Source organism: Hyaena hyaena, unplaced genomic scaffold, assembly GCF_003009895.1.
Source record: "Hyaena hyaena isolate Hyena2069 unplaced genomic scaffold, ASM300989v1 scaffold_111, whole genome shotgun sequence".
NCBI lineage: Eukaryota > Metazoa > Chordata > Mammalia > Carnivora > Hyaenidae > Hyaena > Hyaena hyaena.
The window spans coordinates 2,411,076-2,435,315 of record NW_024080743.1 but is presented as its reverse complement, the minus strand read 5'-3'; the positions used below and the strand labels follow the sequence as shown (position 1 = coordinate 2,435,315).

The following is a 24,240-nucleotide window of genomic DNA, read 5'->3' as shown; positions in this document are numbered from 1 at the left end:
AAATTGTGTTTCTGGTGATGTTCCCTTTCCTTTCTAGTCTTTGTTGCTTTTGGTTTTTTTCCCCCACCTAAAGAGTTCCCCCATAATTTAAAAAAAAAATTAATTTATTATCATGTTACCTAACATTCAGTGTAGTCTTGTCTTCAGGAGTAGATTCCTGTGATTCATCACTTATATACAGTGCCCAGTGCTCATCCCAACAAGTGCCCACCTCAGTGCCCATCACCCATTTCCCCCAATCTCCCAGCCCCATCAACCCTCAGTTTGTTCTCTGTCTTTAAGAGTCTCTTGTGGTTTGCCTCCCTCTCTGTTTATATCTTACTTTTCCTTCCCTTCCCTTATGGTAATCTGCTTCTCAGATTTCACATATGAGTGAAATCATATATCTTTCTCTGACTGACTTATTTTGCTTAGCATAATACCCTCAGTTCCACCCATGTTGTTGCAAATGGCAAAATCTCATTCTCTTCATCAGGTAGTATTGCACTGTGTATATATAACACATCTTTATCCATTCATCAGTTGATGGACATTTGGGCTCTTTCCATACGTTGGCTATTGGTGAGAGTGCTGTTGTCAACATTTGTGTGTGTGTGTCCCTTCAAATCAGCACTACTGTATCCTTTGCATAAATTCCTAGCAGCGCAGTTGCTGGGTCATAGGGTTATTCTATTGTTAATTTTTTGAGGAACATCCACACTGTTTTCCAAAATAGCTGCACCAGTTTGCCTTCCCACCAACAGTGCACGAGAGTTCTCTTTTCTCTACATCCTTGCCAATATCTGTTGTTCCCTGAATTGTTAATATTAGCCACTCTGACTGGTGTGCGGTGGTATCTCAGTGTGGTTTTGATTTGTATTTCCCTGATGATGAGCAATGTTGACCACCTTTTTATGTGTCTGATTGCCATCTGGATGTTGTCTTAGGAAAAATACCTGTTCATGTCTTCGCATATCTTCACTAGATTGTTTTCATATGTTGAGTTTGGTAAGTTCTTTATAGATTTTTGATATTAACCCTTTATATGGTATGTCATTTGCAAATATCTTCTCCCATTCTTTCAGTTGCCTTTTAGTTTTGTTGATTGTTTCCTTTGCTCTGCAGAAGCTTTTTAGCTTGATGAGGTCCCAGTAGTTCATGTATGATTTTATTTCCATTGCCTTTGGAGACATGACAAGTAAGAAGTTGCTGTGGCTGAGGGCAGAGAGGTTGCTGCCTGTTCTCTTCTGTAGGATTTTGATGATTTCCTATCTCACATTTAGTTATTTCATCCGTCTAAAAACTTTATTAATGTTCATTTATTTTTGAGAGAGAGAGTGTGAGCGAGGGAGGGGCAGAAAGAAGGAGACAGAGAATTCGAAGCAGGCTCCAGCCTCTGAGCAGTCAGCACAGAGCCCAATATGGGGCTGGAACCCACCAGCTGTGAGATTGTGACCTGAGCCAAGGTCGGACACTTAACCGACTGAGCCACCCAGGTGCCTCTCTCATCCATTTTGAATTTATTTTTCTTCTGTAAGAAAGTGGTCCAGTTTCAATCTTCTGCATGTTGCTGTCCACTTCTCCAGCACCATTTGCTGAAGAGACTGTCTTTTTTCCATTGGATACTCTTTCATGCTTTGTTGATGATTAGTTGGCCATATATTTGTGAGTACATTTCTGGGTTCTGTATTCTATTCCATTGGTCTTTGTGCCAGTACTGTACTATCTTGATGATTACAACTTTGTAATACAGGCTGAAGTCTGGGATTGTGATGCCTCCAGCTTTGGTTTTCTTTTACAACATTACTTTGGCTATGTGGGGTCTTCTATGATTCCATACAGATTTTAGGATTGTTTGTTCTAACTCAGTGAAGAAGGCTGGTGCTATTTTGATAGGGATTGCATTGAATGTGTACATTGCTTTGGGTAGTATTGATATTTTAACAATATTTGTTCTTCCAACCCATGAGCGTAGAATGTTTTTCCATTTCTTTGTGTCTTCTTCAGCTTCTTTCATAAACTTTCTAGTTTTCAGCATATAGATCTTTTATCTCTGGTTAGGTTTATTCCTAGGTATTTTATGGTTCTTAGTGCAGTTGTAAATGGGATCCATTCCTTGATACATCTTTCTACTGCTTCATAATTGGTGTATAGAAATGCAGCCATTTACTCTACATTGATTTTATATCCTGTGACTTTGCTGAATTCACGTATCAGCTCTAGCAGTTTTTTGGTGGAGTCTTTCAGGTTTTCCCTGTAATCATGTCATCTGCGAAGAGCAAAAGTTTGACTTCTTTGCCAAATTGAATGTCTTTTATTTCATTTTGTTTTCTGATAGCTGAGGTTAGGACTTCCAACACTATGTAAAACAACAGTGGAGAGAGTAGACATCCCTATCTTGTTCCTGATTTCAGGGACAGTTTTTCCCCATTGAGGATATTAGCTATGGACCTTTCATATATGGCTTTTGTGACGTTAAGGTATGTTCCTTCTGTCCTGATTTTCTTGAGGATTTTTTTTTTATTAAAAAAATTTTTTTTAATGTTTATTTCTGAGAGAGAGCAAGAGAGAGAGAGAACTGTGTGAGCAGGGGAGGGTTAGAGAGAGAGGGACATGATCTGAAGCAGGCTCCAGGCTCTGAGCTAGCTGTCAGCATAGAACCTGGTGCAGGGCTCAAACCCATGAACCGAGTGATCATGAACCTGAACCGAAGTCGGACGCTTAACCAGCTGAGCCACCCAGATGCCCCTGTTGGCATATAATGTTGCATAGTATTTTCTAATAATTGTTTATATTTCTCTGGTGTTTGTTGTGATCTCTCCTCTTTCACTTGTGATTTTACCTATTAGGGTGTTCTCTCTCTTTTTGATAAATCTGGCTAGGAGTTTATCAATTTTGTTTATTCTTTCAAAAAATCAGCTCCTAGATTCATTGATCTGTTCTACTGTTTTTTTTGTTTTTGTTTTTGCTTTTTATTCTATATTGTTTACATCTCCTCTAATCTTTATTGTCTGTCTTCTGCTGGCTTTGGATTTTCCTTGCTGCTGCCTTCTAGTTCCTTTAGGTGTGAGGTTATGTTCTTTATTTGGGACCTTTCTTGCTTCTTGAGATAGGCCTGGATTGCAGTGTATTTTCCTCTTAGGACTGCCTTTGGTGCAACCTAAAGGCTTTGGACTCTCAGGTTTTCATTTTCGTTTCTTCCATATATTTTTTAATTTCTTCTTTAATTCTTGGTTGACCCATTCGTTCTTATTTAGGATATTCTTTAATCTCCATGTGTTTGGGGACTTTCCAAATTTTTTCTTGTGGTTGATTTCAAGTTTCATAGTGTTGTGGTCTGAAAATATGCATGTATGATCTCAGTCCTTTTATATATGTTGAGGGCTCTTTTGTGACCCAGTATGTGATCTGTTTTGGAGAATGTTCCATGTGCACCTGAGGAGAAATGTGTATTCTGCTGCTTTTGGAAGAAAATTTCTGAATATATGTGTTAAGTCCATCTGGTCAATATGTCATTCAGAGTCATTGTTCCCTTATTGATTTTTGGCTTAGATGATCTGTCCTTTGCTGTAAGTGGAGTAGTAAAATCCCCTTTGATCACGGTATTATTATATATACATTTATTTATGTTTGTGATCAGTTGATTTATGTATCTGTGTGCCTTCACGTTGGGAGACAAAAACATTTACAATTGTTAGCACTTCTTGTTGGCTAGACCCCTTAATTATGATATAATGCCCTACTTCTCCTGTTACAGTCTTTGTTTTAAAATCTAGTTTGTCTGATGTAAGTATGGACACTCCTGCTTTCTTTTGACATCCAGATACATGGTAGATGGTTCTGCATCCCCTCACTTCAATCTGCAGGTGTCCTCAGGTCTAAAATGAGTCTCTTGTAGGCAGCATATAGATGGATCTTGTTTTTTTTTAAAATCCATTCTGATACCCTATGTCTTTTGACTGGGGCATTTAGTCCGTTTACATTCAGAGTGATTATTGAAAGATACGGATTTAGTGTCTTGTGTTGTCTGTAAGTTTTGTGCTTGTGGTGATGTCTCTGATCCTTTTCAGTCTTTGCTGCTTTCTACTCACAGAGCCCCCCTTAGGATCGCCTTTAGTGGTTATGTGGTTATGAACACCTTTAGTTTTTGTCTGGGAAAGCCTTTATCTGTCCTTCTGTTCTTCATGACAGCCTTTCTGGATAAAGGATTCTCGGCTGCATGTTTTTCCTACTTAGCACATTGAATATTTCCTGCCACTCCTTTCTGGCCTGACAAGTTTCAGTGGACAGGTCTGCTGTTACTCTTATTTGTCTACTCTTGTAGATTAAGGCTCATTTGTCCCTAGCTGATTTTGGAATTCTTTCTTTATCTTTGTATTATGCCAGTCTCACTATGATAGGTCATGGTATTCACCTGTTTTTATTGATTTTAAAGGGACGACTTTGTGCCTCTTGGACTTGGATGTCTGTTTCCTTCTCCAGGTTAGGGAAGTTCTCAGCTACAAGTTGTTCAAATACACCTTCTGCTCCTTTCTCTCTTCTGTAACTCCTATGATGTGGATACTATTTCATTTCATTGAATCACTTAGGTTTCTAATTCTCTCTTTGTGGTTAGTAATTTCCTTTCCTCTTTTTTCAGCTTCATCGTTTTCCATAATTTTGTCTTTTCTTTTACCTATGCTCTGCTTCTTCCATCCTCACTGTCACTGTATCTACTTTATTTTGCATCTCATTTATAGTATTTCTTTCTTTCTTTTTTTTTTTATTTCTGAGAGAGAGAGAGTGTGAGCAGGGGAGGGTCAGAGAGAGAGGGAGACACAGAATCAGAAACAGGCTCCAGGCTCTGAGCTGGCTGTCATCACAGAGCCCGATGCGGGGCTCAAACCCACGAACAGTGAGATCATGACCTGAGCCGAAGCCAGACGCTTAACTGACTGAGCCACCCAGGCGGCCCTAGTATTTCTTAATTCTGTTAAGAATTTCTTAGGTTTTTGATCTCTGCTTATATGCCTTTTTCATGCCTGGCTATTGCCCCAGGTCACACAGCTAGTAAGTGGTAGAGATGACTATAACTTGGGTACAGAGTTTGTATTTGATCCAGCCTAGAATAAAAAAAGAGGTGGCTGAAGACAGTTTTGTAGAGGACAACTTCTGATAAAGCATCGAAAAGATCCGACAAAGATTACTAAGAAATAGAAGGAAAACCCTAAGAACATGGCATAAAAGCCATGAGAAGAGAGTAAGAGAAGAAAAAAAAGACAGTATGAAAATAGCTGTATTTATTGAGTGCTAGCCATATGCGTAGTACTTTGTATTTTATTATTATTATTATCTTTTATAAATAAGCTAAAGCTTAATATCAGCAGTAAGTAGAGGAACTGGGGTTCACCCCAGATCTCTAATGTCAAAGCCCAGAGCTCAGCCACTAAGGGGTCCTGCTTGTAACAATATCAAAGTGAGGCTGTGTGAGAGGACTTTTGGAAAGTAGTGATAACATTGGGAGGAAAGGTTGAAATCATAAAGCCAGCTCAAGAAGTATAATAGTTGAATAATAAGAGTTTAAGACAGAGTTAGAAATATAGGTAGTGTATCATCAGGTAAATAAATCAGGAAAACTTCCCAGAACTGCAGGACACGAGTTTCTAAGTTAAAAGAGCCCACCAAAGTGCTAAACAATAGGAAGTATATATATATCTATGTCAAGGCATTTCATTGCAAACTTTAATAACTAAGATGCTAAAGAGAAGATGTAGAAGTTCCTAGATATTAAGGGAAGCAGGCTAATAGAATTAGAGTGGTTTCAAACTATTTAACAAAAATAATGGAAGGTGGAGGACAACTGAAGCAATATATCCAAAACTCTGAGGGAAAATTATTTCTAAGTTAGTCTATAATGCAGCTGAACTTTCAAGTATTAGAGTAGAATAAAGATACTTTCACATAGACAGTGTCTGTTTTACCTTTCAGGAAACTTGAAAAGGAGATGTCCCACCAAAATGAGAGAATGTATTAAGAAAAAGACACAAAGGTTTTAGGAAATATTATCTAACCCAAAGAGACATGAAGGAAATACCTGGAACACAGTGAAGGGAGATTTCCTGGGTGACTATTGAGCACCAAGTGTAGAGAGCAACCAGTCCAGAATGAAGCAGCTCAGAAGGTTTTTAGACTGCACATGTTCAGAAATGTAAACTTTATTAGAGGCGAGGAGGGTTGTCAAGCATTCCCTGCATACTCTGCTGTTATTATGGAGAAATTTGTTCATACATAAATTTTTAAAAAATGCTTCCTTGATACATGATTCACATAATATGCAATTTACTCATTTTAAGTGTACAGGTCAGTGGTTTTTAGTTTATCCAGATTCTGCAGCCATCATCATAGAAAGTTTTAGAACATTTCATTACCTCAAAACGAAATCTTGTACTCTTTAGTTATAGCTCCCTATCCCTTCACTCTCCCCAGTCCTAAGCAATCACCAATCAACTTTCTGTCTATAATAATGCCTATTCTGGACATTTCTTATAAATTGAATCATGATATTTGGTATTTTGTGGCATCTTTGATTTAGCATAATGTTTTTAAGATTAATCCATGTTATAAAATGTCAGCACTTCATTCCTTTTTATAGCTATGATCTAAAATTTTTAAATGTAAATTTAATTACAAATTGTTTTGCCATTGAACTAAATTCTTTTGGATATCTTTACTGAGATGTTTCTCCTTTATTTTAGTCTCTTAGTGAAAATATAAGCATTTACAATAAAGTGTTCATGTTAATTGTTCTACTCAAAAAATAATATTCTTGGGGCACCTGGGTGGCTCAGTTGATTAAGTGTGAGACTCTTAATCTCAGCGTAGGTCTTGATCTCAGGGTCCTGAGTTCAAGCCCTTTGTTGAGCTCCTTGGTAGGCATGGAGTTGATTTAAATAAAAAAGTCAGTTCAATATAAGAACAACTAAAATTCTTTTTTTTTAATTTATTTTTTTTAATGTTTCATTTATTTCTAGGAGAGAGAGAGAGAGAGACAGTGTGAGCAGGGGAGGGTCAGAGAGAGAGGGAGTCACAGACTGAAACAGGCTCCAGGCTTTGAGCTGGCAGTCAGCACAGAGCCCGACGCGGGGCTCGAACCCGTGAACCGCGAGATCATGACCTAAGCGAAAGTCGGATGCTTAACCGACTAAGCCACCCAGGCGCCCCACAACCAGAATTCTTAAAAACAACAAGGAGTGCCTGGGTGGCTCAGTTGGTTGGATGTCTGACTCTTGGTTTAGGCCCAGATGATGGTCTTAGGGTTTGTGGGAACAAGCTCTGAATGGACTCTGCTCTGGCAGCGTGGAGCCTGTGTGGGATTCTCTCTCCCTCTCTCTTCTCCTTCTGTGTATGTGGGCTCTCTCTCTCTCTCTCTCTCAAAGTAAACATTAAAAAAAAATTAAAACAAAAAACAACAAGGTTCTTTAAGAAAACACTCGTAAAACAAAAGCCTGTCTTGAAATTCTTATTTCTTGGCACTGCTTTAGCATACCAATCAAAATGCCATTTTAATAGCAGTGGAAAAGTAACGATGTGGTTTAAATGCATTTGACTCCGAGCCACAAATCAATGATAAATTTTCCTAACTAAATTAAATGCTGTTCTGTCAGGCTCCAAACATTAATTTTCTGGTTCTAATGTCCTATGTTTTCTTGGTGTACTGCCCTTGTTTCTACTTATACCACACTATAAAAAGATGTTTTTTCTCAACTATGTGAGCCCACCATCCCTTCAAAAACAAATTCAGAATGATGTCTTTACTAATACTTTATATTTTAATTTTCTGGTTTCATTTCATTTTAAGCATTATCGAATCATTTTGTTTTGCGAGATAATATGATCTGTTCCAGTTTCCATAGTGGTATAACAAACCACCATAAAACTCAGTGGTTTAAAAACAATTGTTTCAGTATGTCCATATATTCTTGGGGTGAAGAATTTGGACAGAGCATAAGGAGAAGGGCTTGTTTCTGCTTTAAAATTCCTATGAATTAGAGAAGCTAGGAAGACTTGGGGCTGAGGTTGACTCTTCATCTAGGGTCTAGAATCATTTGTTGGTGTATTCATATTCCTGTCTAGTGGTTGATGCTAGGACCTCAGTTGGGCTGTTAGCCAGAATACTATACTTTACCCTGTGTGGGCTGTTTCTCAACAGCATGTTGACTGCGTCCCAAAAATGAGTCTTAGTAATCACTTTTTTCTTTCTTTTATAATAACTTTTGATGTTTATTATTGGTTAAGGCAATTTAAAAAAATCAACCCAAAGAGGTCCATGGCAAGACATGTAGTAATTAAAATGGCAAAAAGTAGTGATAAAGAGAAAATTTTTAAAGAAGCTAGGGGGAAAAAAAAAACAGTTACATACAAGGGCAACCCCCATATGACTATCAGTGAATTTTTCAGCAAAAACTTTGCAGGCCAGATAGAAGGGGCATGATATCTTTAGAGAGCTAAAAGGAAAAAAGCCTGCAGCCAAGAGTACTGTATCCAGCAAGACTATCATTCAGAACAGAAGGAGAGATCAAGAATTTTTCAGACAAAATAAAGCTAAAGGAGTTCATGACTGCTAATTTGGCCCTAAAAAAATGATAAAGGGGACGCTGAGTGGAAAGGGAAGACCATAGGTAAGAGTAAGAAAAGTAGGAAACACATGGGGTACCCAGGTGGCTCAGACTTTTGAGTGTTGGACTCTTGATTTTATTTAAGGTCATGATCCTAGGGTAATGGGATTGAGCCACATATCAGGCTCTGAGTTGGGGGTAGAGCTGCTTAAGATTTTCTTTCTTCCTTTCTCCCTCTGCCCTTCACCCCTGCTCACGTGTGCTTTCTCTCTGAAATTAAAAAGATAATAATAAAATTAAAGAAAAGTAGGAAATGGAAAGGCAGTAAAAATAAGTGTATCTGTAACAATCAGGGAAAGGATTCACAAATAATAGGATGTAAAGTATGACACCATATACCTAAAACATGATAAGAGGAGAGGGAGAAGAGTAAAGAATAGGTTCAAACTTAAGTGACCATCAACTTAATATAGACTGCTATGCAGACGATGTTATATGCAACCTGAATGGTAACCACAAATTAAAAACTGATAATAGATAGGAAAAAAGTAAGAGAAAGGAATCCCAAGTATATCACTGAAAAAACCAACTAATCATGAGAGAAGAGAGCAAGGGAAGAAAAGAATAGAGAACTACAAAAACAACCATAAAGCAAGTAACAAAATGGCAATAAATACATACTAGCAATAATTAGTCTGAATATAAATTGACCAAATGCTCCAATCAAAAGATACAGGATTATGGAATAAATAAAATAATAAAAAGAGACCCATCTATATGCTGCCTACGGGAGCCTAATTTCAGACCTAAAGTCATTGGCATATTGAAAGTGAAAGAATGGAGAAGTATTTATCATGCAAATGGATATGAAAAGGAAAGTGGGGTAGAAATATTTCTATACTCCTATCAGACACAATAGACTTTAATACAAAGACTGTACCAAGAGATGAAGGACACTGTATAATCATAAAGGTAACCATCCAACAAGAAGATACAACAATTGTAAACATTTATGCGCCTAACATGTAAGCACCCAAATATATAAAGCAGCTAATAACAAACGAATAATGGATAGTAATAAAATAACAGCAGATGATTTTATCATCTAAACAGAAAATCAACAAGGAAACAGTGGCTTTGAATGACACATTGGATCAGATGGATTGAACTGAAATTTTCAGGACATTCCATCCTAAAATAGCAGAATATACATTCTTTTCAAGTGCATACGGACATTCTCCAGAATAGAGCACATATTAGGCCACAAAACAAAACAAAACAAAACAAAAAAATCGTACCATTCATCTTTTTAGCCACAATACTATGAAACTAGAAATCAACCACAGGAAAAAAAAATGTGGAAAGAACACAAATACATGGAGGTTAAATAGCATGCTTCTAAACAGTAAATCAAAGAGAAATAAAAAATTACATGGAGACAAATGAAAATGAAAGCAAAGTGCCCCAAATCTTTGGGAAACAGCAAAAGCTGTTCTAAAAGGCAAGTATATAGCAATACAGGCCTACTTCAAGAAGCAAGAAAAATCTCAGACTACCAAATTAATAAAGAAAAAACCCAAACAACCTAACTTTACACCTGAAGGAACTAGAAAAAAGACAAACAAAATCCAAAACCCATAGGAGGAAGGAAATCATAAAGATTAGAGCAGGAGTAAAGAAAATAGAAACTAAGAAAACCAGTAGAACTGATCATTGAAAGTAGGAGCTGATTCTTTGGGAAGAGCAACAAGATTGATAAATCTTTAGATGGACTCCTCAAGAAAAAAAAAAAAAAAAAGGAAGAAAAGAACTCAACATCAGACATCAAAAATGGAAGAGAACTATCAACTGGATACCACAGAAATACAAAGGATTATCAGACATTATTATGAAAACTTATATGCCCCCAAAATTGGACAACCTAGAAGAAATGGATAAATTCTTAGAAACATACAACCTACCAAAACTGCTCAGGAAAGAATTAGAAAGTTTTAACAGATCAGTTATTAGAGATGAAATTGAATCAGTAATCAAAAAACTTAATAGGGGCTCCAGGGCTGCTCAGTCAGTTAAGTGTCTGACTTCAGCTTAGGTCATGATGTCATGACTTGCAGGTTCAAGCCCTGTGTCGAGGTCTATGCTGACAACTTAGAGCCTGGAGCCTGCTTTGCATTCTGTCTCTCCCTCTCTCTATCTCTGTTCCTCCCCCACTCGTAATCTGTCTCTTTCTCAAAAATTAAGAATAAAAAAATAAAAAAAACAAAACTTAATTAACTAAAGCCCAGGGCCAGATGGCTTCACAGGGTAATTCTACCAGACATTTAAAGAAGAATTAACAGGGGCACCTGGGTGGCTTAGTCGGTTAAGCGTCCGACTTTCGACTTTCGCTTAGGTCATGATCTCGCGGTTCGTGGGTTCGAGCCCCACGTCGGGCTCTGTGCTGACTGCCAGCTCAGAGCCTGGAGCCTGTTTCAGTCTGTGACTCCCTCTCTCTCTGACCCTCCCCTGCTCATGCTGTCTCTCTTTCTCTCTCTCTCTCTCCTAGAAATAAATAAAAATATTTAAAAAAAAAATAAAGAAGAATTAATACCTATTTTTTTCAAACTATTCCAAAAAATAGAAGAGGAAAGAAAGCTTGCAAATTATTTCCATGAGGCTACCATTACCTCTATAACAAAACCAGATAATGACACTATACAAAAAAAGAGAACTATGGGTCACTATCTCTGATGAACATAAATGTAAAAGGCCTCAACAAAATGTTGGCAAATGAGATCTAACAATACCTTAAAAATTCATTTACCGTGATCAAGTGGGATTTATTCCTGGGTTGCCAGGGTAGTTCAATATTTGTAAATCAATCAACTTGATAACATCATATAACAAGAGGAAGGATAAAAACCATGTGATAATTTTAATAGATCCAGAAGAAGCATTTGACAGAGTATAACATCCATTCAGGATAAAATCCCTCAACAAAGCAGATTTAGAGGAAATAAACCTCAATATAATCAAGGCCATATATGAAAAACTCACAGGTAACTTCATACTCAGTGGTGAAAAACTGAGAGCTTTTCCCTCTGAGATCAGGAATAAGACAAGGATGTCTACCCTTAACACTTTTATTCACCACAGTACTGGAAGTCCTAACCACAGCAGTAAGACAAGAAAAAAAGGAATAAAAGGCATACAAATTGGTAAGGAAGAAGTAAAACTATTACTTTGCAGATGACATGACACCATATATAGAAAACCCTAAAGACTCCACCAAAAAATTACTAGAACTGATAAATCAGTATGGTTGCAGGATACAAATCAACATTCAGAAATCCATTGCATTTCTATACATGAATAATGAAGCAACAAAAAGAGAAATTAAGAAAATTCCATTCACAATTGTACCAATAATAATAAAACACTTACAAATAAACTTAACCAAGGAGGTGAAAGACTTGTACTCTGAAAATATAAAACATTGATGAGAGAAATTGAAGATGACATAAATAAATGGAAAGATATTCCATACTCATGAATTGGAAGATACTCTTAAATGTCCATACTACTCAAAGCAATCTACGGATTTAAGCAATCTCTATCAAGATAACAACAGCATTCATAGAACAATCAATTTTTAAAATTTGGAACCACGAAAGGCCCTGAATGGCTATAACAAAAAAATTTTTTAAATGTTTTTGGTTTTTGTTATTTTTAAAAATATAATTTATTGTCAAATTGACATACAGTGTGCTCTGGTTTTGTTTCATTTTAAAATTTTAATGTTTATTTTTGTGAGAGGATGGGGAGAGAGAGAAGAGACAGAGCACTAGTGGGGGAGGGGCAGAGAAAGAGGGAGACACAGAATCCGAAGCAGGCTCTAGGCTCTGAGTTGTTGGTGCAGGGCTTGAAGTCACGGACCACAAGATCATGACCTGAGTCAGATGCTTAACTGACTGAGCTACCCAGGCGCCCCGCCATAACAATCTTGAAGAAAAAAAAAGAGGTGACACAATCTTAGACTCCCAAGATATACTACAAAGCTATAGTAATCAAAACAGTATGGTATTGGGACAAAATATAGACACATAGATTAGTGGAATAAAATAGAGATCTCATAAATAAACCCACGTTTGTCAATTAATCTTCAACAAAGGAGGCGAGTACATGCAATGAAAAAGTCTCTTCAACATGTGATGTTAGGAAAACTGGACTGCCTCATGCAAAATAATGAATCTGGGCCATTTTCTTATACACAAAAATTGGATTAATGATCTAAATATAAGATTTGAAACTGTAAAAATCCTGGAAGAGAGCACAAGCAGTAATTTCTCTGACATTGGTCATAGCAACACTTTTCTAGGTATGTCTCCTGAGAGAAGAGAACCAAAAGCAAAAATAAGCTATTGGGATTATGTAAAAGTAAAAACTTCTGCACAGCAAAGGAATCAGTCAACAAAACTAAAAGGCAACTTACTGAATGGGAGAAGCAGATGACATAACTGATAAAGGGTTAATGTCCAAAATACGTAAGGAACTTACAGAACTCAGCACCCAAATAACAAATAATCTAATTTAAAAATGAGTAGGAGACATGAGCAGACATTTCTCTAAGGATGACATACAAATGGTCAACAGACCCATTGAAAGATCCTCAACATCACTCATCACAGAAATGCAAATCAAAACTACAATGAGATAGCACCTCATACGAGTCAGAAGGGCTAAAATTAAAAACACAAGAAACAAGTGTTGTCAAGGATGTGGAGAAAAAGAAGCATTTTGCCCTGTTGGTGAGACTATAAACTGGTGCAGTCACTGTGGAAAACAGCATGGAGCTTCCTTAAAATAATAAAAATAGAGGGGTGCCTGGGTGGCTCAGTCAGTTAAGCGTCTGACTTAGACTCAGATCATGATCTCATGGTTCGTCGGTTCCAGCCCTGTGTCGAGCTCTGTGCTAACAGCTCAGAGCCTGAAGCCTGCTTCAAATTCTGTGTCTCCTCCTCTCCCTGCCCCTCCACTGCTCATGCTAGGTCTCTCTCTGTAAAAAACAAAAACAGAAACAAACAAAAAAACCAAACCATTAAAATTTAATAAAAAATAAAAATAGGAACTGCCATATGCATCCAGTAATGGGTGTTCAAAGATTATGAGAACACTAACTCAAAAAGATACATGCACCCTTATGTTGATTGCAGCATTATTTACAATGGCCAGATTATGGAAGCAGCTTGTGTCCATCAGTAGATGTTTATATGTGCATGTATACCTATATATACATGTATACACACACTAGAATATTCTGCCATGCAAAGAAATCTTGCCATTTGCAATGACAGGGATGGAGCTAGTGAGTATAATGCTAAGTAAAATAAGTCAGAGAAAGACAACATGATTTCATTCATGTGGAATTTAACAAACAAATGAACAAAGGGGAAAAAAGACAAACAGACTCAAGAACAAACTGACAGAAGGGAGGTGAGTGGGGTGTTGTGGGTAAAATAGGTAAAAAGGATTAAGAGTGTACTTATGTTGATAAGCAGTAATATACAGAATTGTTAAATCACTATACATCTAAAACTAATACAACACTGTATGTTAACTATACTGGAATAAAAATAAAAATTAAAAAGAGTAATTATTGGGAGTTAAGAGTATCCTTCCAACTTTATTTAAATTAAGTTTTTATTTATTTACTTATTTTGAACCAGTTGGGGTAGGGGCGCAGAGAGAGAGAGAAAGAGAGGGAATCCCAAACAGGCTCTGCACCACCAGAGCAGAACCCCACGTGGGGCTCGAACCCATGAACTATGAGATCATGACTTGAGCCTAAGTTGGACGCTTAACGGACTGAGTCATCCAGGCACCTCAAGAGTATCCTTATAACTTCTAATAAAATACAGAGCGACATAGGAACCATGATTGTTTTTCATGGGAGATCCTATTCAAATATTATAGTAATCTGTAAGATTCCTTCTAAACTTCATCATTTTATTAAGATTTTACTTTTTTTTGTGGAACAGTTTTAGATTTACAGCAAAATTGAGTGGAAAGTACAGAGATGTCCCATATACTCTCTGCCCTTCAACATGCTTAGCTTCCCCCTTTATCTGCCTTCTCCAACAGAGTGGTTTATATGTTACCAGTTACGTTCCTACATTGACACATCATAATCACCCAGAGTCCATAGTTTACATTAGAGTTCACTCTTAGTTTTGTGCATTGTATAGATTCGGTCAAATGTGTAATGACACATATCCATCATGATGGTATTATACAGAGTATTTTTAGTACTTAAAAATCCTCTGTGCTCTGCGTGTTCATCCCTCCCCTACTCCCAAACCTTAACAACTATTGATCTTTTTACTGTCTCCCATCATTTTGCCTTTTTTTCTACGGTTGGAATCATATGTTACGTAGTTTTCTGACATTTACTAAGCCATTTTAAAGTTGAGATATAATTCACATACTATAAATCCACTCATTTGAAGTGTGCAGTTCAGTGGCATTTAGTATATTCACAGGGTTGTGTCACCATCACCACAATTGAATCCTGGAGCATTTTGTCACTCCAGAAATAAATCCCATGTCATTCTCCTAGCCCCTTGAAGCCACTGATACACTTTCTGTGTCTGAATTTGCCTATTCTGGACATTTTATATAAATGGAATCCTATAGTATGTGGTCATTTGTGTCTGATTACTAAACGTTTATAATGATGGTTTTTTAACCTTTTCAGAGTGTGTTCATATTTAAAAGTAAGTGCATAACTCCTCTATGAGGTAGACAAGAACTTTGTGATGTAATGGCATTGTCAGATTTATTATGTGTTCATGACAGTTTACCATAGGATAAAGGAAGGAGAGTTAGAGGTGGCAGGGTAGAGATTTGGAAAAGTACTGTAGAATTAAAGGAAAAATAGAACATGATAATATATGAAAAACACATCAGTCCTATGGGATTTCTAGAACCATGAGTATTAAACTTTATTAAAGTGCAACTGCAATTAAATACTCCAGTTATATTTAAGTATAACATTTGAAGATGAGTTGTTGAGCCTTCAGTAGTTCTAGATTGAATCTCATTTCAGCTGAATTTCAACAAGGTTGAAAGGATGTCAGGATTGTGCCCTTGGTTAGTCCAAACTCTTTAAATGGAAGCCTGTTGCTACAGTATGCAGAAGGGGTATGGTAAATGTATTTGTTTTAATAAATGAAAGCAAAAAGTAGGATTCTTTTGCCTTTTCTACAATTAAATCTAGTAGAGAACTTTTATATAATGGAAATGTGAAGTATTAATTTTTGAAAGTTGTAAATATATTTGAAATTAATGGTTGATATCATTAAAGGTTACATTTTTCTGTAAATTTTACATGTTAGATTTTCTGATTACTGTGGTTTGAAGATGAAAATTAGTACCTTCACAGTTGATTTGTAGTTGTAATTATGTTGAAAAGATCAATAGGATTGCAAATTATAGTAGGTTATTTTGTTATCTACCATGGTTCTGACCTTTTAAAGGAAGTCTGGCTAGATTAGTCTTTGGTTCCTGTCTGACTTTTTGCCCTGAGGAGCTGTGCTGCTGGTCTGTGCACTGGCAAGGACTTCTTTTGCCTGGAAGCCTAAATGATATTCCCTGTATTTCTTTTCCTTGGGTCCCGTGACTGTATCCTTCTTGTTTTTCTTCTCTCAACAGAAAGAGTCTCCTTGGATTCCTTCTATAATACTATTTCTAAGAGAAGTAAGTTCTAAAATGAGTTACTGAAAATGAGAGGTATTCTTAGGTTAATAAAACTCTTGACTCTTTTCAGCACTTTAAATAAAATTTTTGTCTTAGAAGTTCCAGTCTCATATTGAGTTGCTTAACTATGACCTTAGAATCCCTTTTCCATTTTATCTTTTCCTTACATCAAATTACCCTGCTGGGTTGAGGTGGAGGAAATGGGGGCAGAGGGGTAGAAAGAGAGTTACCTGTGTATTCAGGTAAGAAAACCCTTGGGCAAGCTATGAAGAGAATAGTGTTTGCTAAAATAATCTGGGTGGGATTTATGTCTTGGTGTTTTAATTTCTGTGTGTATGAGTTACTGTATATAAGATTAGATGGGAAAATGCTGATTCCAAAAATAATTGACAGTGCTTTAGCCTTTTAGTTATAATATAAAATTTAAGATCTTGTCAGAGCACATAAAAGCACTTCTTAGTTTTTAGCTTTTTATATGTCTAAGTACTTCACAATCAAGAAGCTCTTTTTAGGATAGTTGATAGAAAATGTGGTCCCTTAAAAGCCTATTACACCTTGTAAACTAAAGTCGTTAAGAATATTTAGTGTTATATAGGTATTCAGATATGGATATTATTTACATTGTTTTTCATTAGTGAAGTGATAATGACATGTTTGAATATTATTTATGTATATTTTGTTTTCCAGCTGAATTTGCATACATAGCTGCTTAGGAGATGGGTATGATTTCTGTTGGAACACATGGACATGTGTAATGCACTGAATATCAGAGATAGAGATTTGTTTTTTACATCTGTATTTTCAGTATCCTGTTTTAATTTTCTTTGTTTATATACCTTGAAGTGAGATTTCTGCATCATTTGGTGGTTCTATTTTTAATTTCTTGAGGAAAAAAATGTGTTTGCCAAAGTGGCTATACTGATTTACGTTTCTACCAACCGTGCTCAAGGGTTCTCTTTCATCCACATCCTTGCCAACACTTGTTACTTCTTTTTTTAAAAATTTATTTAAATATGAGTTAACATACAGTGTAATAATGGTTTCAGAAGTAGAATTTAGTGATTCATCATTTACATATAACACCCAGTGTTCATCCCAAGAAGTGCCCTTCTTAATACCCATCACCCACCCAACACCCGTCTAGCAACCTTCAGTTTGTTCTCTGTATTTAAGAGTCTCTTCTGGTTTGCCTCCCTCCATTTTTATCTTATTTTTCCTTCCCTTATCCTATGTTCATCTGTTATTTCTTAAATTCTGCATATGAATGAAATCATATGCTATTTGTCTTTTTCTGACTGACTTATTTCACTTAGCGTAATACATTCTAGTTCCATCCACGTTGTTGCAAATGACAAGATTTCAATCTTTTTGATTGTCGAGAAATAATCCATTGTATATATACATATATATCTCCTTTATCCATTCATCAGTCGATGGACATTTCCATACTATGGCTATTGTTGGTAGTGCTGCTGTAAACATTGGGGTGCATGTGCCCCTTCGGATCAGCATTTTTGGATCCGTTGGATAGAGATAGGAGAGATTTTAAGGGCTTATAAATTCTGGTTGCTCACTTAGAAAGTTATCTTCAACTTGTCATGTTTGGCTCTTAGAGTTACAGCCTTATTATAGCCAATGATGGGAATGTCTACTCTTTCTAGGCATCCCATTCTATTTCTCAATAGTTCTAACTATGTGAAAATTGTGCCTTGCATCTCTCACTCTACTAACTCAACCATTTATCATAATTTTGTTCCTCTAGATAAAGTCTCTTTTCTTTAAATTTACTCTTTTGTTGTTTGAAGACAGGTATCATGGATCTCGTTACATCTTACTTATGCTAAGCAAACCCAGTTTTTGTTGAGTTATTAGTAATGTTATAGCATTCCTCTATCCTTATCACCAAATGGACATATTTAAATCCTTGACTTTCAAATTTTTTTTTTTTACTACAGAATACATTTTCTTTTCAACTTGAGGGGGTAACAGAGGGAAAGAGTAGAGAATCTCAAGTAGGCACCATGTGTGGAGCCCAGTGTGGGGCTCAATCCTGCGACCAGAGGATCATGACCTGAGCTAAAATCCAGAATGGGATGCTCAACCAATTGAGCCACTGAGGTGCCTCTACAGAATACATTTTATATCCCAACTCGATACACTCATAAATATATCTACATGTAGTACATAGTTTGAATATACACATGTAAATGAAACATCAATTTCATAAGACAGTATATATTTACACTGATATTTCCTGTTTTCTTCCTTTCCTTTTTTTTTTTTTAAGAGAGAGAGCACATGCACATTAGCAGGGTTGTGGCAGAAGGAAGAGGGGAGGGAGAGAATATTAAGCAGGTTCTGCGACCAGCACAAAGCCTGACATAGGGCTTGATCTCACAACTATGAGATCATGACCTGAGCCGAAATCAAGAGCTGGATGTTTAACTGACCGAGCCACCCAGGTGCCCCTGTACTTTCTCATTTTTCAAAAATGCTGATGTTATTTCTCATATTGATTATATTACTCCCTGATGGATTTCAGCCTGTAGTTTGGAAAGTACTGTTTAGTTTGTTGATGTTGCAGAACTGAAATAAATATTTACTAAAAGCTGATGTTAGGCTAATTGTTGGTAAAGTAGGTTTTATCATTATCACCTCAAAGAAAATATTAAATATTATAATCGTTGTTATTGGGTAAAACTAAACAGGGTTATCAAGTTCTTGGTTATAAATGCAGCAAAATTAAAGTATTTTCCACTTTCGTTTTTATTTGTAGGTGGCGACAGACAAGGTTGCAGAAAAACTGAGTTCTACTCTCTCATGGGTGAAGAACACAGTATCACATACAGTCAGTCAGATGGCCAGTCAGGTGGCAAGTCCATCTGCTTCATTACACACTACATCATCATCTACCACACTATCCACGCCAGCCCTTTCACCATCTTCCCCTTCACAGTTGAGTCCAGACGACTTAGAACTCCTGGCTAAACTGGAGGAACAAAATAGGTAAGTGAGGTTGCTTGGCTTTTCTCTCTCTGCAATTACATGAACTCAGCCATTCATTTATGTATATATGCCATTATCAAAGTTTACTCATATTAAGAATGTTTATTTTCTAGTCTTTGGCTCCTTGTTTGTCAAAATTAACAGAAGTATTCAAGTCTTGGGAGGAGTTGGTCTTAATACTAAAGTTGTATTAAAATTTTCTCCTGGCTCAGATAGCTTTAGAAATTTTTTTTTTTGTTAATATAAATTCCCTAAATTGTTCCTGAATTTTAGAATTTCTTAAGGCCAATAATTCTACCATTTTTATTTCTTTTAATTTTATTTGAGGGAGGGAGGGAGAGAGAATGAGAGAGAGTGCAAGCAGGGAAGGGGCAAAAAGAGGGAGATACCATATCCCAGGCAAGCTCATGCTGTCAGCATAGAGCCTAGCATGGGGTTCAAACTCTCAAACTGTGAGATCATGACCTGAGCTGAGATCAAGAGTTGAATACTTAACTGACTGAACCACCCAGGTGCCTCCAAACTGCTACTGTTGATTTAAACCCTGTAACTAGTCACCTTTGGTTAATTTGTAAAGTAATTTAATTTAGGGTGGATGTTTGATTTATGGTTCAGAGTGGGAAATCTCTTCGTTCAATTTATTTATGGAAGGCAGTATCTGTTTCTCTTAATGGGGATGAAATAGAATAGTTGTTTGTTAGGGAGGTATACCTTGGACCCTGTGTGCTCTTTCATTGTATTATTATCAGAAGTTATTTTGGGCATCAGCTACAAAAGAATCATTGGAAGAGTCCCCTTTTGTGTTCATTTAAGTTCAACTCCCACTGGCTTTAAGAGTAATAACAGATTAACAGATAACTTCTAACAGCTTTTTTTCATTTATAATTGACATGATTAACTACACATACTTGTATGCAGTTTGGTTTTGACATAGGTATATATATCTGTGAAATAATCACCAAAGTCAAGAAAACAAATATATCCATTATTCATCTTTGCATCCCTAGCAGCCATTGATCTCCTTTCGGTTATGTAGATTAGTTTGCATTTTCTAGAATTTTATAGAAATGGAATAATGTACTGTGCAACTTTTTTGAGTGGCGTATTTTACTCAGCATAATTATTTTGAGATTCATCCATGTTGTGTGACTAGTTCATTTTTTTTACTTGCTTAGTAGTAGTAGTCTATTGTATGGATATATTCTAGTTTATTCACTTTTTATTATGAAATGCTGTAAATACTTGTGGACAAACCTTTGTGCAGATAGATGTATGCTTCATTTCTCCTGGGCAAATACCTAGAATTGGAATGGCTGTTTTATGTGATAGGTGCACATTTAACTGTGAGACTATTTCCAAAAGCCCTATACTTTTTCACATTCCCATCAACAGTGTATGAAAATTTCAGTTCCTCTACATCCTTGCCAATACTTGGTATGGTTAGTCTTTAATTTCAGCCATTCTAACAGGTATTGGTATCTTGTAGCTTTTTTTGTTTTAAACTTTATGTTTGCGAGAGACTTAGACAGCATGTGCAGGGGAGGGGCGGAGAGAGAGGCAGAGAATCCCCTCTCAGCACAGAGGCTGACACAGGGCTTGAACCCTCAAACTGATATCATGACCCAAACTGAAATCAAGAGTCGGATGCTCAACTGATTGAGTTACCTAGGTGCCTGGTGTCTTCTTATAGTTTTAATTTGCATTTCCTAATGGTGTTGAGCATCTTTTTATGTGCTTATTTGCCATTGATGTATCTTCTTTGATAAAATGTCTGTTTGAATTTTTTGCCTGTTAAAAGTTAGGTTGTTTGTTTTCTTATTACTATATTTTAAGAGTTCTTTGAACATTTGGGATATGAATTCTTTATCACATAAATGTTTTGAAATATTTTTTCCCTGTCTGTGGCTTCTCATTCTCTTAACGGTATCTTTTGTTGTACATTTTGGTGAAGTTGTAAATTTTGATTAAGTCCAATTTGAAGTTGTTCTTTTGTGGATTGTCCTTTTGATAACTCAAGGTCACACATCTTGATGCCTATATTTTCTTATAGAAGTTGTTTATAGTTTTAAGTTTTATGTTTAGGACTGATCTATTTTTTAAAATCAGTGTTGTTTTGTTTTGTTTTTTAGCTTATTTATTTTGAGAGAGAGAGAGACAGCCAGCATGAGCAGGAGAGGGGCAGAGAAAGAAAGAGGGTGAGAGAGAGAATCCCAAGCAGGCTCTGCACTGTGATCACAGAGCCTGATGTGGGGCTGGAGCTCATGAACTGTGAGCTCATGACCTGAACCGAAATCAAGAGTCTCAACTGACTGAGCCACCCTGATGCTCCTAGGTCTGATCAATTTTGAGTTAGTTTTGTATATGGAGCAAAGTATAGATCAAAATTTATTTTTTGAATATGCATATTTAATTGTTCTTATACCATTCATTGAAGAGGCTGTCCTTTCTTAAATATTTTTGTACATTTGTCAAAAATTAGTTGTCAGTGCATGTATAGGCCTATTTCTAGACTTCTCCTGTTCCATTGCTGTTTTCTATCTTAATGCCAATATGGTACAGTTTGATTACTGTATCTTTATAATATGTCTTGAAATGAGATAGTGTTAATCCTTCAACTTAGTTCTCCATTTTGACTATTTTTGGAACTTAACATTCCCATATTTTATTTTTAATTTCTTAACCATTTTTATTTATGTTTGAGAGGCAAAGATAGAGCATGAGCGGGGGAGGGGCAGAGAGAGCGGGAGACAAAGAATCCAAAGCAGGCTCCAGGCTCTGAGCTTTCAGCACAGAGCCCGACACGGGGCTTGAACCCACCAACTGTGAGGTCATGACTGAGCTGAAATCAGCTGCTTCACCAGTGGAACCACCCAGGCACCCCTCCTATATGAATTTTAAAACAAATTGTTAATTTACACAAAAAATTCTTTTTTTTTTAATGTTTTATTTATTTCTAGGAGAGAGAGAGAGACAGTGTGAGCAGGGGAGGGTCAGAGAGAGAGGGAGTGACAGACTCTGAAATAGGCTCCAGGCTCTGAGCTGGAAGTCAGCACAGAGCCCAACATGGGGCTCGAACCCATGAACCGCGAGATCATGACCTAAGCGAAAGTCGGAAGCTTAACTGACTAAGCCACCCAGGCGCCCCTACACAAAAAATTCTTAATTGAGATTTTGATTGGAGCTGTATTATTGCCTTATGTATCCTGCTGTGTTTGCTAAACTTTTGTTCTGGTAGGGTTTTTTTTTTTTTTTTTTTTTTTAAGATTCCTTTAGATTTTGTATGTGAATGAAATGAGAATGTCATCTGTGATTAAAGCACTTTTATTTTTTCCTTTCTGATGTGTATGCCTTTATTTCTTTTTCTTGCCTTATTTCAACTGACCAATACCTTGAGTACAAATTTGAATATAAGTGGTAAACATACATTTTTGTTTTCCTGATCTTAGGGGTGAAACATTAAATTTGTTAACTGTAGGTTTTTGTAGATGGCTTTTATCAGATTGAGGAAGTTCCTTTATCTTCCTCATTTGCTTAGAGTTTAAAAGAAACAGATTTTGGATTTTGTCAACTGCTTTTTCTGCATTTATTGAAATGATCACATAGTGTTCGTTTTATAGTCTGATATGGTGAATTACATTGATTTTTGAATGTTAAACCAACTTTGCATTCCTGAGATAAACCCACTTGTGATAAATTGTCTTTATAAAATATTGTTGGATTTGATCTACTAAAATTGTATTTGGAATTTTTGCATCTTTGTTCAGGGTGGATATTGATCTGCAGTTGTCTTAGGATTTTTTATATTTATACGTATTGTCAGTGCGATCTTCTTTTCTAATATTTGGTGCTGTACATTTTTTAAGTCCTGTGTTAGCAACAGCCATTTAAATTTATTGAGAATTGTTTTATGATCCTGAATATGGTCTTATTTTGAAAAACATCTTATGTGAACTTGAGAAGAGGGTATATTAAGCTATTGTTTGGTGGAGTATTCTGTTAACATTAATTGATTAAAATTTATTGGTAATGTTTTAAGTCTATTATTTCTTTGCTGTTTTTCTGTTTACTTGTGATACCAGATATTGACAGAGGAGTACTGAAACCAACTATAATTACGGATTTGTCTGTTTTCTTTAAATTATTTCAGTCTTTGTTTCATGTATCTTAAAGTTGTATTTATTAAGTATTTACACTTTTAAGTTTGTCATGCCCTTTTGTGAAATGCCTTCTTTATTTTGGCAATATCGTTTGCTTAGACATCTGTGTAGTCATTGTAGCTTTCTTTTGAATAGTGTTAGAATTTTATACATTTTCCGTCCTTTATCTTTAAAGTTTGTCAGCTGGGCAGCATATATTTAGGTCTTTTTAAAATACAAACTAATGATCTTTGCCTTATAATTAGAATATTTAGACCATTTACTTTAAAAAAAAATTTTTTTTTTTACAAATAGTTTATTGTCAAATTAGTTTCCACCTAACACCCAGTGCTCTTCCCCACAAGTGCCCTCCTTCATGCCCATCTGCCCTCCCCCCCACATCCATCAGTCCTCAGTTTTTATCAGCATTCAAGAGTCTCTCATGGTATGCCTCTCTCCCTTTCCCCCATCATTTCCCCCCTTCTTCTCCCCCTTGTTTCTCAGTTAAGTTCCTCCTAATCCTCCTATACGTGCAAACATATGGTATTTGTCCTTCTCTGCCTGACTTATACCATTTACTTTTTTAAAAATTACAGCAACAAGGTTTTATTTCTTCCTCACATTTCATATTCATCTTAAGCTGCAGGTTGAATACATCTTTGTTCCATGCTTCTTTATTCCAGGACCATAGACCAGCTCCCATCTGGGATAAACAAGACTTGTGGCAAATGGAAAAGAGATAGAGTGGAAATACCGTAAAAGTGTCTGTTAGGGAGTAATACACATAATTT

General features: G+C 36.3%; 1 protein-coding gene across 6 annotated transcripts in view; it reads left to right on the top strand.

Annotated features, from left to right (window-relative positions):
- The window catches only part of EVI5 (ecotropic viral integration site 5), a 233,517-nt gene that overhangs the window by 34,132 nt on the left and 175,145 nt on the right, over positions 1–24,240 (top strand). For 5 of the 6 annotated variants that reach the window (XM_039236433.1, XM_039236436.1, XM_039236434.1 and 2 more), the window contains exon 2: positions 19,084–19,313. In XM_039236433.1, the coding sequence (XP_039092364.1) occupies positions 19,165–19,313 (149 nt within the window). In that variant the 5' untranslated portion in view covers positions 19,084–19,164. Of the gene's footprint in view, positions 1–15,696; positions 15,753–19,083; positions 19,314–24,240 lie in introns of those variants that run through there. The other variant, XM_039236439.1, reaches the window with a different exon arrangement.